The 15,435-nt window shown below is 47.7% G+C and overlaps 1 protein-coding gene across 2 annotated transcripts in view; it reads right to left on the bottom strand.

The window, feature by feature from the left end:
* Positions 1 to 13,895, bottom strand: part of FGF18 (fibroblast growth factor 18) — a 359,051-nt gene extending 345,156 nt beyond the window's left edge. For both annotated transcript variants that reach the window (XM_083181815.1, XM_083181814.1), the window contains exons 1-2: positions 12,776 to 13,895; positions 12,642 to 12,678 (exon numbers count right to left, since the gene is read on the bottom strand). Coding sequence is in view for 1 of the 2 variants with exons in the window: in XM_083181814.1 (XP_083037940.1) it covers positions 12,642 to 12,678; positions 12,776 to 12,807 (69 nt within the window). In the remaining variant the exon portion in view is untranslated. The remainder of the gene's footprint in view (positions 1 to 12,641; positions 12,679 to 12,775) is intronic.
* Between the last annotated feature and the right edge of the window lie 1,540 nt (positions 13,896 to 15,435).

Here is a 15,435-nt window from a genome sequence, read left to right as displayed (position 1 = left end):
TGAGAATGGTGAGAAACCAGCCCAGAACTACACAGGGGGTCCTGGTCAATGATCTCAAGAGAGCTGGGACCAAAATCACAAAGGTTACCATTAGTAACACAGTACGTTATCATGGATTCAAATCCTGCAGCGCCCGAAAGATCCCCCTGCTTAAGCCAGCACATGTCCAGGCACGTCTGAAGTTTGCCAGTGACCATCAAGATGATCCAGAGGCGGATTGGACGAATGTCATGTGGTCAGATGAGAGCAAAAATAGGATTTTAATATACCTACCGGTAAATCCTTTTCTCATAGTCCATATGGAATACTGGGGTTCAATACTATGGGGATAGAGATCCTCCGCAGGAGAGACAGGCACATAAGATCTTTCAGTGTGGGTGCACTGGCTCCTCCCCTCTATCCTCCCTCCACTAGTCAGTTAATGAAAAACTGTGCCGAAGGAGAGCAAAGTATATGAGGAGTAAGCAAGTAAATGTGGTGAGATTCATACCAGCACACCGTAACAAAAATACCAAAATAGGTGAAGAAACCTATAATAATAACCTATGGTGAACTGAAATATTTAATAAATATATATCTGTATATCTATATACATATATGGCAACAAGCCAATATTAGAACGTCACTCGTTCAAAAAGGCAACCAGCCAATACAAGAACGTTAACCTTCAACAAGGCAACAAGCCCAAGAAAGCAAGGTATTACCTGCAGCAGAATATTCCGCACTGAGGCGGGCGCCCAGTATTCCATATGGACTACGAGAAAAGGATTTACCGGTAGGTATATTAAAATCCTATTTTCTCTAACGTCCATTATGGAATACTGGGGTTCAATACTATGGGGAGGTCCCAAAGCCATCAGAACGGGCGGGAACGTGCGGAGACTGCTGTAACACCGCTTGCCCGAACTGGGAATCCTCCCTGGCCAGGGCATCAAATTTGTAGAACTTTACAAACGTATGCTGCCCCGACCAAGTAGCAGCTCTGCAAAGCTGTAAGGCCGAGACTCCTCGAGCAGCCGCCCAGGAAGTCCCTACAGACCTTGTCGAATGAGCCTTCAATGAGGATGGAATAGTCAATCCAGCCATCCCATAGGCTTGTTGGATTGTGGTACGTATCCAACGGGCAATAGCCTGCTTTGATGCAGGAGCACCCTTCTTCTGTGCATTGTAAAGCACAAACAGACCATCCGTCTTCCTGAACCTAGAGGTTCGCCTCACATAGACCCTCAGGGCCTGAACAACATCCAGGGATGCCGGAATCCCTGGATGAGCCAAACTGGACGGGACCACAATCGGTTGGTTTAGATGGAAAGCCGACACAACCTTAGGCAAGAATTGCGGCCTAGTCCTCAGTTCCGCCCTGTCGCCGTGAAAAATCAAGTAAGGGCTCTTGCAAGAAAGGGCCCCAAGTTCTGACACCCTCCTGGCCGAAGCCAAGGCCAGCAGGACCACAGTCTTCCATGTCAGAAACTGCAAATCTGCCTGATCTAATGGATCGAACCAGGATGACTGCAAAAAAGATAAGACTACATCCAAGTCCATGGCGCAGTGGGCGGCACAAAAGGGGGTTGAATTCTTAACACCCCCTAAAGAAAAGTCTGGACCTCAGATAAGGATGCCAGTTTTCTCTGATAAAACACTGACAGGGCCGATACCTGGACCTTTAAGGACCCCAGCCGGAGTCCCAAGTCCAAACCTGCTTGCAGGAACCGCAAGAAGTTACCCAGTTTAAAATCCGCAGGTGGTAGGGCATTTCCCTCACACCAGGCCACATATCTCCTCCAAATGTGGTGATAATGGGAGGCCGTTACCGGTTTTCTGGCTTGGGTCATGGTTGTTATGACCGAGGAATCCAAACCCTTGCACCTCAGGATCTGCCGCTCAACCTCCAGGCCGTTAAACGAAGCCGAGGCAAGTCCTGGTAACCGAACGGCCCTTGAAGAAGATGGTCTTCTCTGAGGGGCAGACGCCAAGGGTCTTCCACCAGCATGGCCTGAAAATCCCCGAACCAGGCTCGCCAAGGCCAATCTGGTGCCACCAGGATTGCCTCTGCTCCTTGGTGTCTTATTCTTTTTAACACTTTCGCCAGTAGTGGTAACGGAGGAAAGAGATATACCAGCCGGTATTCCCAAGGCCAAGTTAGTGCATCCACTGCCTCCACACAAGGATCCCTTGTCCGAGAGCAGTACCTGGTTACCTTGTGGTTTCTTCGAGAGGCCATGAGGTCTATCTGTGGAGTCCCCCACAGATCCGCAATGGCAGTGAACACCTCCTGGTGTAATTCCCATTCCCCGGGATGGAGGTCGTGGCGGCTGAGAAACTCCGCCTCCCAGTTGTCCACTCCCGGTATGAATATGGCGGACAATGCCAGAACATTTTGCTCCGCCCAAGAGATGATCCTGGCAGCTTCTCTCATGCACGGCATGCTCCTCGTTCCACCCTGCCTGTTTATGTAGGCAACCGTGGTCGCATTGTCAGACTGCACCTGCACAGCCCTGCCCTGGAGCAGAGTAGCAGCCTTCAACAGGGCGTAGTAAACCGCCTTCAATTCCAGCCTGTTGATATGGACCTTGGCTTCCAACAGGGACCATCTGCCCTGAAGATGGACACCCTGAACCACGGCCCCCCATCCTCTCAGGCTGGCATCCGTGGTCAACAGAAGCCAATTCTGGATTTGAAAGGAACGGCCGGCCAGTAGATTTGTCGACTCCAACCACCATTGGAGCGACAGCCTTGTGGTTGCAGAGAGTGTTATCAGCCTGCGCATCTGGCTGGGGCACCCCGACCACTCCATCGGGATATCCAGCTGCAATGTCCTTGAGTGAAATCTGTCATACTGTATGGCCTCGAAGGAGGCCACCATCTTGCCCATCAGCCTCAAGCAGAGGTGAACCGACAACTGTGGGCCCGCCAACACCTCTACCACCAGTTGCTGGATTGCAGCCACCTTCTCCGGTGGAAGGGGTACCTTCTGTTCTGCTGTGTCCAGGATCATGCCCAGGAACAGCATCCTTTGACTTGGGACCAGGGATGATTTCTTCAGGTTCAAAATCCACCCGTGGTCCGAGAGGATCCTCCTGGTCAGCTGAATAGCACTGCAAAAGGCTCCTGCCGACCCTGCCTTGATCAGCAGGTCGTCGAGGTACGGGATGACATTCACCCGATGCTGCCGTAGAAGGGACATCATCTCCGCCATGATCTTTGTGAAGATGCGCAGAGCCGTGGACAGGCCGAAGGGCAACGCCCAGAACTGATAATGTTCCCTTCCCAGCGCAAACCTCAGAAACATTTGGTGTGGGGGCCAAATGGGGACGTGTAGATAGGCGCCCTCGACGTCTATGGAAGCCAGGAACTCCCCTGGCTCGAGACTGGCGATGACCGAATGGAGGGACTCCATTCTGAATTTGAACACCCGCAGGTACGGGTTCAAATCCTTCAGGTTCAGAATGGGCCTCAATGACCCATCTGGCTTGGGCACCAGGAAGAGGTTTGAGTAGTAACCCTGCCCCTGCTCCTGCACTGGAACTGGCAGGATTACCCTGGACTGGAGCAGTCCCTGGATTGCCCCTTGTAGGAGAATCCAGTCCTCCGCTGCTGCGGGGATGGCCGACTTGAAGAACCTTCTGGGAGGCGGTCTGTCGAACTCCAGCCTGTAGCCCTGCGAAATAAGAGTCCTGGCCCAGGAATCTAGGCACGAGGCATCCCACACCTGGCTGAAGTACGACAGACAACCCCCCCACCTCGAGAGGATACCGTGGTGGGGAGATCCCGTCATGCTGACGGCTTGGAGGCAGCTGCAGTGGCAGCACGGCCCTGTGTGCCAGAGGGGTTAGGTTTCCTGAACTTACCCCGTCCACCTGTGTTGGCATTGGACGCACCTCTAGCCCTGGAGCGGAACCGAGTCCCGCGAAAGGACTGCTGGGTAGGCAAAGTAATTGGACATTTTGGCGCAGGAGAAGCTGATGGAAGAAAAGTGGACTTACCAGCCGTAGCCTTGGAGATCCACTCATCCAGCTCACTCCCAAAAAGCCTCTCCCCTGAGAAGGGGATACTTTCCACGCTGCGTTTGGAGTCCACGTCCCTCTGGGCTGAGACCGCCATTGCAGAGTTGCGGGCATTTATGGCCCCCAATTCCTTCTGGGCCTCGCATAGGACCATTGTCGTGTCCTGAATGTGACGCAGATTTTCACCTATCTGCGCCACCGACATGTCCCCCAGCAAACCTTCCTGGATCTGGGTGGACCACGTGTGAATGGCCTTAGCCATCCAACAACTGACCAGTATGGGATATTGAGAGGCCCCACTAGCCATATACATGGACTTGAGAGTGGTCTCCAGTCTCCTGTCAGCCCCGTCCTTAAGGGTGGAAACACCCGTGACCGGTAGTAACACCTTTTTAGAAAGGCGTGAAACTGAGGAGTCCACAACGGGAGGCTCCTCCCACAATTTTCTACCTGCAGGTTCAAAAGGGTACGCATTTGCGAACCTCTTTGTGAGCTGGAACCTCTTCTCAGGGTTTTCCGGCGCGTTTTTGAAAACACCCTCTAGTTCCGCCTGCTCTGGGAAACACACAGACTGCTTTTTCTGTGTCATAAAGAAAGAGTCACCCTCCGTGACTTCCTCCAGAGGGAGCTCTAAGACCTCCCTAATAGCTCTGATAAGAGGCTCAGGGCCATGTACTGGTGCCTGTTCTTGTATAGGCTCCTGATCCTGAAACTCCTCCCCCTCATCAAGGATATCATCCTCTCTGTATCAGGGGCCACAGCCGACAAGGGCCTTTTCTGAGGCTGGCTAGACTGGCTGGGAAAAGGAGTGATGATATCCACCCTAGCTGACAGGATGGCTAAATCCTTCTGCACCCTCTGAGTCTGCTTTGTATTAGCAGCTAGCTGGGATGAGACTGAGTCTAACAGCGTTTTAATGCTGCTGGCCCATGCAGGCTCATTATCTCCCTGTGACACCCCACTATATTGTGGGGGGCACACCACTAGCCAGAGGGGTAGTCCAACTAGGCTGTGGAGACATACAGGGTTCACAGGTAACCTGTGACTGTGAGGCAGGGATAAACTTGGTGCTGCACACCATGCAGGTCAGTTTCTTCACCATTGTGAAGCTGGACACAGCCACACCACACACACTGATTTGTAAGTGTTCTTTGGCTATGTGTTAAAGACTAATATCTTAACTAGCCAGTGTGGGGTAAACAGAGCTACTTGGGAATCCAGGGCACCCTGTAACCTGAGCTCACAGCTGGTTCACTGTAAAACACACAGTAATTCTTCAGAAAAACAGTGCTATGCAATATTCATATGCTAGGCAAACACAATGTAAGTGTTAATTAGTGCTATAACTTGCTGTCTCTGCAGGCAGAAAGATCCCAGATCCACCCCACTGATGAGGAGCTGTAATGGCTACCTCAGCATGCAGGAAGTCTTGCCTAGCAGTGCCTGGTCCCACTCTGAACTAAGCCCTGCCCCCAAAACGGAGCTGGTGCTTTTAGCATTAAAAAGCTGGCATTTTTAGGCTTATCTGTGCTTTATGCAAAAACCAGACATTGCCATAGCCCTGGTGGTCCAGTGGCTATCTGTACCTGCCAGCAAATATATAAAAAATGGGGGGTTCGTGCGGTACCTGCGGGAGGTCCGCCGCTACTGTCACCGCCATCTTGCTGCACATAAAGTCGGGGTACCCCCTGTGGGGGACCCCGACCAGTACTCACCACTTGAAGTCTTCAGACCCTGCCAGGGGTGTGCGGCAGCTGGGAGGTCTGCTCGCCCCAGCGCAATGCTGTGCGGTGACAGAAACCTCTCTCAGGACAAAGTCCTGCAGCAGGGCAGCTCTGCGCCTGAAGAGGCCGGTGACTGACCCTTCCCCTGGCACCCTCGAAACAGGACTGCTGCCTAGGTCTAAAAGCAGCGCCCCAAAATAACAAACTAAAACAAAATGTTGAAAAATCTCTCTGGAGCTCCCAGAAGTGCAGCCTCTCTTGAGGCACATTTTTCTAAACTGACTAGTGGAGGGAGGATAGAGGGGAGGAGCCAGTGCACCCACACTGAAGATCTTATGTGCCTGTCTCTCCTGCGGAGGATCTCTATCCCATAGTATTGAACCCCAGTATTCCATAATGGACGTTAGAGAAATAACCCCTGCCCTGTTCCTCCACTGGGACTGGTACAATGACCAGCGATTTTACAAGTCTGTGTATTGCTTGATCCTCCGCAGCTGCTGGTAAGCATGAACGGAAGAACCTGTGAGGGGGAGGTCCTGCGAACTCCAGCCTGTAGCCGTTGGAAGTAAGATCCCTCACCCAGTAGTTCAGGTGAGAGGAATCCCACACATGGCCAAAATGCGCCAACCGGCCCCCTACTTTGCCAGAGACTTGTGGGGAGACCCCGATTCATGCAGGGGGTTTTGGGTTGGCTATCCCAGGAGTATGGTCCTGGGATATTGGGGCTGCTGCCTTTCTGAACTTGCCCCGGCCACCTCTGGCAGCAGAGGAAGCTCCTCTTGCCCGCTGCTTGGGCCTGGAAGGCCGAAAGGACTGAAACGGCTGATATGACTGCCCAGAGAATGGACATCTGGTCTGCGTGGACGTTGTTGGCAGAAAAGTGGATTTTCTTGCTGTTGCTTTGGATATTAGGTCATCCAACTCACTGCCGAACAGCTTCTCCCCTTTAAAGGGAAGATTTTCTTCACTGCGCTTGGAGTCAGCGTCTGCTACCCACTGGAGTAACCACAGTGCCCTACGACCCGACATCGCCACGGCAGAGACTCTTTTTGAGCATCACACAGCACCTTTGCAGTGTCTTGGATATGGCACAATCTCTCAGCGATCTGTGCCACTGACATGTCTGCCAACATGCCCTCCTGGATTTGTGAAGCCCAGGTATGGATAGACTGCCATCCAGCAGCTGGCGAGGACTGGCCTCTGAGACGCACCACTTGCCGTGTATATGGCTTTCAGGGTGGTATCCAGCTTTTTATCCGAACTATCCTGAAGTGAGGCATACCCAGGGATAGAGAGTACGACCTTTTTGGACAACCTGCACACTGAAGCATCCACAAACGGTGGCTCCTCCCACACTTTCCTACTGACTGGGTCAAACGGAAAGGTGGATTTGAACCTTTTTGACAGCTGGAAACGCTTTTCCGGCTGTTTCCATGCTTCCTTAAATGTGTCCTCTGTCAATCAGCCTGTTCAGCAAAAACAATATGTTGTTTTTTCTGTGACACAATAAATAGGTCACTCTCCTGGGTTTCTGCCAGAGGGAGATCCAGCACCTCTCTAATAGCCAAAATGAGAGGTTCCAGGCCACGCAGTGATGAATGAGCGTCCTGTAATGGCTCTGCATCATCCTCATCATCTCCTGCCTGAGAATCTGTGTATGAGTCAGGCAAAATGGCGGCCGCAGCACGCTTGCATGATTGGCCCTGAGTGGGGGTGATATTATTTACCCTTGCAGACAGGACCGATAAGTCCGCTCCACTTGTTTTGCAGTCAATTGAGAGGACACAGCCTGCAGCATAGCTTTTATACCTGTGGCCCACTCAGGCTCCTGGGAGTCTGATTGCGGGGTCCCACTAAGCTGGGGTGACACCCCGAGCTGCATACCTCCCAACTTCTGTGTTGGGGAAATAGGGACACTGGCGCGAGGGTGGGGCGTATGCAAATGAGGGTGCGGCTTATGCTAATTAGACGCGACCTCATTTTCATGCGAGAATAGACGCTGTGCGCATGCGCATAGCGTCTATTCTATTAGATTGGGGGGTCTCCCAACTGCCACCCCCCACAGCAGGACAATGCCTGCCGCGAGTGGGACAGCGGGACAGGGCCCGAAAATCGGGACTGTTCCGCTGTAATCGTGACAGTTGGGAGGTATGCAGCTGTGGAGACATACATTGTTCACAGGTAATCTGTGAAGTGAACCCAGGCACAAACTTTGCACTGCAAATTACACAGGTTATTTTTCTCACCATGCTGGAGAATATTAACCTTCCCACAACACACAGCAAACACAGTGAAATATATATATAAATCAGTGTGAAGTGTACAGAAACTATGTGTGAGCTTCTAACACTGATGTGTGTGTATAGCTTAACAAGCCTGTGGGGGAGCGCTCAGAGAAACTGAGGGGACCAGCACATCCTTAACCAGAACTCCCTTTGAGGAGTTGGTTTAGTACATACAATACAGTAATATGTCAGTGAAATTAAGTGCACAGTGTAAAGGCCCATACACACTAGAAGATTTTCATTTCAAAAGACAAATCTGTGATAGATATATCTTTCACCAAAGTAGTGCGTACACACTGAACTATTTTCATCAAAGAGCAAGAGATTTTCAGTAGGTGCGAGACTTTGGTGAAAATCTTTCATATAAAAGGTCATTTACATAATGGGCGGGGTTTAGATTACAAGCATGGACATTTTATTCAGTGCATTTTTGTTCTATTTAACAGTGGATTCGCTAACGTATACATCGATGGCTTGCGCCAGCGATGTATACATTAGTGGCTCATTTTATAACATTAGTGGGCAGTGATGTTGGTAAGGTATACATCTCTGGCCTGCGCCAGCGATGTATACGTTACCAGCTCATTTATTAACATTGGTGGGCAGTGGATTCGCTAACGTATACATTGCTGGCTTGCGCCAGCGATGTATACATTAGCGGCTCATTTTTTAACATTGTTGGGCAGTGGTTTGCTGGTAACTACCAGCGTAATAAATCAAACATTGGTGGGCATTGTTTTGCTGGTAAATACCAGCATAATAAATCAAACATTGGTGGGCAGTGTTTTGCTGGTAAATACCAGCATAATAAATCAAATATTGATGGGCAGTGGATTGACCAGATTAAAACATTGGTTGCAGTGCACTTACAATAGCGTTCCTGGTAGCAGCATGCGGGCGGACGGAGCAGTAAGGGCAAGTAAGTAGGGGAAGGAGCCTATTAGAAGTATTACATGGACGGGAGAGCAGAACGGGAGAGCAGGACGGGGGCGACACATGCGGCGCCTGTGAAGCTGGACGGACAGCAGGACAGGGGGTGGGGAGCGGGGGAGGGAACAAGTGAGGCGTCTATAATGCAACTGGATGGGAGAGCAGGACTGGGGGAGGGAGCGGGAGGAGCAATTTGGCGCAATACTTAATGGATGGGAGAGCTGGACAGGGGACAGGGAGGTAGCAGGGGGAGGGAGGCTGGACCAGCAGCATTTCATCTTGGGCCATCATCGCTCGCCGCACACACACTGAGCGATGATGGTTGCAAAATGAACCATCATCTTCAGGCATGCTGGTTTTACCAGCAGATCAACCACTTTCATAGCGATGATGCGGGAGCACGCATCATCGCTAGTGGGGGATCTGTGGACCATACACACCAGGCAATTTTGAGCTGAAAATTGTCAAGTGTGTATGGGCCTTAACACACAATGAGCGATAAAAGCGCTGAAAACACTTGCTGTTCTGTAGCAGATTTCCCACTTCTATACCTCACCGCTGAGGAGTGTCTGTGAGACAGAAATGGTGCCGCAGGGAGAAGCAGGAAGCAGTGTTGGTGCCCACTGAGCTCTCTAGTTCCTCTAGTTAACCCTTCTCCTGACTTGCCACGAAGCAGGAATACTGTGAAGTCCAACACAGCAAACCCAAAATAATAAAAGAAATGAGACTGAAGACAAACTCTCTGGAGCTCCAGCAGTGTACATCCAGAGGGCACATTTTTCTAAACTGGCTCGTTTGTGGGGAATCAGAGGGGAGGAGCCAGTACACCCAGTTCAAAGTTATAGATGTGCCTGTCTCCTGCGGATACCCTCTAATACCCAATGTCTTGAGACGATCCCAGTATCCCATAGGACGTTAGTTTCAAGGGCTACATATATCCTTATTCCAACAATCACAAGATATGCAAAGCGCTTTTGATAGCCATGTTTGTCTGTCCTCCAGAGAGGTTTTGAAAAGGAGAAAAGAGTATAACTATTGTAAGGACACGACTGTCACCTCAAGCATTAATAACCTGCTAGCTAGAAAAAAGAAAAGCAAAACAAGAATCTGTGAATTCTGTCTAAATGTATGTACTGCAATGACATTGTTAAATTTAAATAGCAAATCACCACAACTTCTATTATGTTACATGAACATTCATGATAAGGCAGTTTTTTTACACAGCAGTTCAAAACGGTAACATCAGCTCTCATAAATGTTACAAAATCAGCAGAGAAGCCTTAAAGTGTGTTTCTAATAGTCACCAAGTACAGAGCAGTTTTTTCATTACTTTATTGCTTTGGAAGAATACAGGTTCCAACTGCAAGAACGCCAGTAACTTCTAAAGTTTTAAAGCAGCTAAAGTAAAAGATCAGATTTTAGCAAGTGCTTTCCAGGCAATATGCCAAATTTCATCTTATTCACTGAAAGGAACAAGACAAACCGAAATCTCTGATTAAAGGGGTAATTCTGATTTACATGCACTGGGGGGGGTTCGGAAATATACATTTCTGCACATGTGCAGACGCTGGGTGCGAGCGGGCATGGCAAACTGCACGTTCGCGAACCCGTTCGCACCAAGCAGTGGGTGTGTGGAGTGGCAGTGAGGGGTCATACCCATGGGAACGCTTATAGAGGTGTCTTACATCTACTAGTGCTGAAGAAATCATTTGATGGTCGGCGACCATCAAATGATTTTGCCCCAGCACCCAAGGCTGCGAATGGATGCTTATGCAAAACATCCATTCACATGCCTGTGGGGATCACGGCATGTGAGGGGGGGGGGCTGGCTGGCCCTGCAGGCAGCATTACATCCACACTACAGTCATGCGATGGTCAGCAACAAGGAGTCGCGACCCCATACTGAGAAGGTCGGAACCCCCTTTGGGGTCAGCACCCACAGTTTGAGAACCACTGCATTAGAGTCCTATGGAACTACAAAAATGCATAATGCAGTAAACCATTTATTTATTAACTGTTATTTATAAAGCGCACACATATTCCGCAGCATTGTACAGAGGATATTTGAACATTCTGATTTGTCCCTGCCTTAATAGAGCTTACAATCTATTATATACACACACATTTTATTTATTTATTTATTAAGTTTCTTATATAGCGCGCACACATATTCCGCAGCACTTTACAGAGTTGAACATTCACATCGGTCCCTGCCCCAGTGGAGCTTATAATCTATATTCCCTACCACATGTACACAAACACACACACACATTCTAGGGTTCATTTTTTTGTTGGAAGCCAATTGACTTCCAGTATATTTTGGATTGTGGGAGGAAATCGGAGTATCCGGAGTAAACCCACGCAAACACGGGGAGACTATACAAACTCTGCAGTTAGGGCCATGGTGGGAATTTAACCCATAACCTCAGTGCTGTGAAGCAGTAATGCCAACCATTACACCATTATTCAATTAATTATAATAAGGTTTTTCCCCATTTGTGACCAGGTCAATTCTTATATGTTGGAGATGCAGATTTTATATTTGACAAATTCTTATAGTAATGTAAGTGACAATATGATTTAGAATGGTATAAAAAAACAAATTGGGGCAATGGCATAGCCCGATTATGCAAAATATAGAGGGAAATGATTCACACTCACTCACTCACTCAAGAAACCCTTCAATCAATTATCAATATTAATAAGTCTTTGTGACCCAGGTCCTAATGACTTCTTTAACTTTATTCATTAAGATTTCATCACAAAGTAAGACAGAAGGGCAGATATAAGTACACCGTTGGCTCATCAGAAAAGAAAGGCATACATTTTCAATTGCCACAGGAGATATATATGCGTAAATCACAGCCACTCAATTGTAGCACTAGTGATGTCGCCAATATCACATCATGATTTATTCTTATGCAAACATTTTTTACTTTTATTCTTATCAACATATTACAAACAAATATTGTTGCTCTTAAATCTGAAAATGCTTAAAACCAAGCAAACTGACAATTCCCATTCAATATTTATTTTCGGTATTTCATTATACACATGGATACGATACTAAGAGTACTTCTATCCAGCATGCATGTATGGCACTAATCTAGTAATCATCTACCTCTGCCTATTCACAAAGAATGTAAAGTTTGGGTTAAAGCAAAAGTACAAAGACTTCTACTGGACTTGCCAACAACCATCAGTTCAAATAGAGGGTGTGTCATCTTAAGGCTCACGTGTAGTGCTAGCAAAAGGAGAAAGGGAGGGAAAAATAGTTTCTTATGCCAACAGAGTCTTCCAAACATTTGGGTGCATTTTTCTCCTTTGCTGGAATGTTGTTATACTATAAATAAGTTGAATTTTTTTTTCTTAAACAGCTCTTCCTGAATGTGCTTATACTTATTTCATCTCTGTTTCTGTGGTCACATAATTAAAATCAATTTAGGGAAAATTTCATCTACTTTGGAAAAAGACGGAAAGGGAGTAGTCTTTTCTGGAAAGGAAAAAAATGTGGATTTTAAGCAAGTTACTTAGGACAGACAGGACATTCAATCAGAAATGTTCTCTGGACACAATCTACGTGACAAAGCTTTTTGCATATCCAGAAAGATGAACCAAAAAGTTAACCCAGCGAACACTATATTCAATGGAAAATCCATTTAGCATTTTTCTTTAAATAAAATGGAAAAGCCACATACCTGCCCCCAGCAGCACAGCAGCATGGCGTATAGGCATCTAGGAGACAAAGCAATAAAAGGATCAGACTCTGGCATAACAATATTTATGTGTCTCGTTATTATGTTAGCTGAGAAAGTAATCTGACAGTCCTTACAGGCAAGTGCAGGCAGAGATAACGGAGTACATAGCTGAGGAAGCCAGGAGAACCAGGTGCTGCAGTCACGGGAAGTCAGATGGCTTCTCTACTTCCCAGATTCTTTGCCTCCACGTGAGAGATCCGGCGATGTGGAGATCCAGTGGATTCCCTGGAATCCCGGTTTAGATGAGGTGATAAGTTCAGTTGCTCGCTTCGCCTGAGAGTGAGTCACAAGCATGAGCTGCTCTGTGCGCTCTCTATCCCCTCCTTTTACCCCCTCTTTCTCCCTCACTCTCTCCCTCTACGCACACACCCTCCGCCTATGGAGAATTGAAGGTGCTGTAATATGGAATTGGCAATAACTTTCGATCAGCAAAAGTGCAGCAAGGGAGACTGTACCCGAACAAAGGATGGAAGCTGGTGCCTGGAAGCAGAACTTAGGATAAAATGGCGTTTAACATCAAAACCTGGAATTCGGCTGAACAGTTTTTATTAGGCATCCTGATCCCTGGCGCTCCAAGTGTTGCTTTAGTGGGAGCATGCCAACATGTGGCTTCCCCGTCTTCTAGGTCATAGGATTCACAGACGCATAACCTAGCTGCCTGTACGGCGTCTTTACTCATCTCTCTGCCTGACTGCCTGAGTATCCCCAGGTTCTCAACTATCCTGCCAGAGCAGCGGCTATGCCAGCACTGTCGCAGCCACTACAAGCATCTTATGCCAACATTCTGCTAGTGCTGCGTCCTTGCTACCACTGCGTATATACCTGGCAAACCAAGTACCGGGCAGACAATAAGCTAATACCCAGTACAGCACGTTTCATAGAGAAGAGGAGAAAGTCCTACAAGACTGGCATTTGAACGGAAAACTCTGCTTTAGTTAATCAAGTTAATCGCTTGAAAATATGTTGAAGCGTAGAAGGCAGCAGCTCGTCATTCCTGCTCCAGACCAGCGAAATAAAAACAAAAGTTCAAATTTCTAACATAAGGGATGAATCATCTAAAGAAAAAGTGTATAGCTCTGACAGGGTGGGAAGCTTCTCTGCCGACCAAACTAGGGCTTTGGGGGGAGAGAGAGTTTTTATGATCAATGGCTAGTAAAGCAAACCCGAAAAGCAATACGGTAATTGGTCGGCAGGCCGTCCATCATCGCCACAAGGAATCGAATGAATTGCATCAGGGAATTTAAACAATCCTTTAAGATTTTCCTTTGCAGAGCTGCCTGAGTATTATGGGCTGTGTACTTATCAGGCCCCCGGTAACGATCTGGCATGGGAACAGGTTTAAAAGCCGTGGGTGTTTTAGCAGTCAGGACGTTCTAGTTGTCCAAAAGGAAATAGGGTCTAGTCTATCCCGACAGTATTACATAACTATGACGTCATTGTCTATCATTATGTTCCTGACAAATGATCCAAAAAATATTTCTTCTCTGGTGATCTTCGAGAAAACACCTGAAGGGGTTGAGACAGTCCTCAGTTTCCTTGTTGCAATAACAAAACCAAAAGGCTCATGCTTGTTGATATCCTATGGATGGTAAAGCCTGCAGTTACTTAACATGGAATGTCCAGAGGGAAGTATCCTGCTACAGTCAATAAATAATAAAGTGGTGTTTTGGACTGAGCTGCTTGGATTGCTTGATTCTTCTGCTGATTTACAAATACAGCAATACAATATGTATATACTGTAGAGAGCAGATTTGCTAGTAAACAGGCTGCTGACGCATGGCCAAAATACTATTGGGAACCCAATAAATGCCAGTATGAGTTATTTTATTCAGTTATGTACTGTAGCTTAGGTTTTTGCCAGTACTAAACATGTTACAGTTAACACTGAAGCATATCATGGTGCTATGAAATCATTTTTTTACATAATTTGAAGATCACTCAGTACGGGGCTGCTGCTCTCAGAGGGGCCCTTTTATCATATAATATTTGCAGCTAATTCTGTTTTCTGGGTTAGCCGCAATATTAAGTACCACTGGCATGTAAGTAGCAGGAATCTCCTGTCCCGCTCCCAGCCACATTCCCCATAGGTTTCTATTGGGGATGCGATGCTGCCATATTTACCAATATGCAGAATGCAAAGCATTCCGGATATCGTCTCCTGCAGCTACTGCCATCTCAGAATGGTAGTAGCACATTATAGCTTATAGCTACACAATGCACTGCAGGCTGCTGGGGCTCTGACTGCCCATGTGCGTAATGCCCTGCACCCGTCAGAGCAGGTCGCAGGGATGGGCCCAGAGGCGTAACTAGAACGTTGTGGGCCCCATAGCAAATTGTTTTTAAGCCCCCCCCAACTCACTGCTTTGACACCATCCCACAAAACTATTTGGGTTCCAGGTCGTTACGGAGGTGGGGTTGAGGATGGGGGTCACCTGAACTGTGTAGGTGCTTCTGCCCATCAAAGAGCAGCAGGACTCTATTTATTATTATTTTTTTTTTTTTTAAAGAATAGTTTTTATTAAGTCAGTACAAATTTGAACAAGAGGTACCTCACATGAGGTCATAACAGATATTAACAATAGCAGAATGGTTATGTAAGGTACTGATAAGTCAATATAACACAGGTCTATAAGGTACTGACATATTTATCAGGTCAGCCGGTAAAGAGACTGACCAAGATAACCCAAGGGGGGGGAACTAGACAAATGACAGAGATACAAGACATGCAGACAGG

The sequence above is a fragment of the Crinia signifera genome, chromosome 4, assembly GCF_055691185.1.
Source record: "Crinia signifera chromosome 4, ASM5569118v1, whole genome shotgun sequence".
Taxonomy (NCBI): Eukaryota; Metazoa; Chordata; class Amphibia; order Anura; family Myobatrachidae; genus Crinia; species Crinia signifera.
This window is presented reverse-complemented; position numbering and strand designations above follow the sequence as displayed.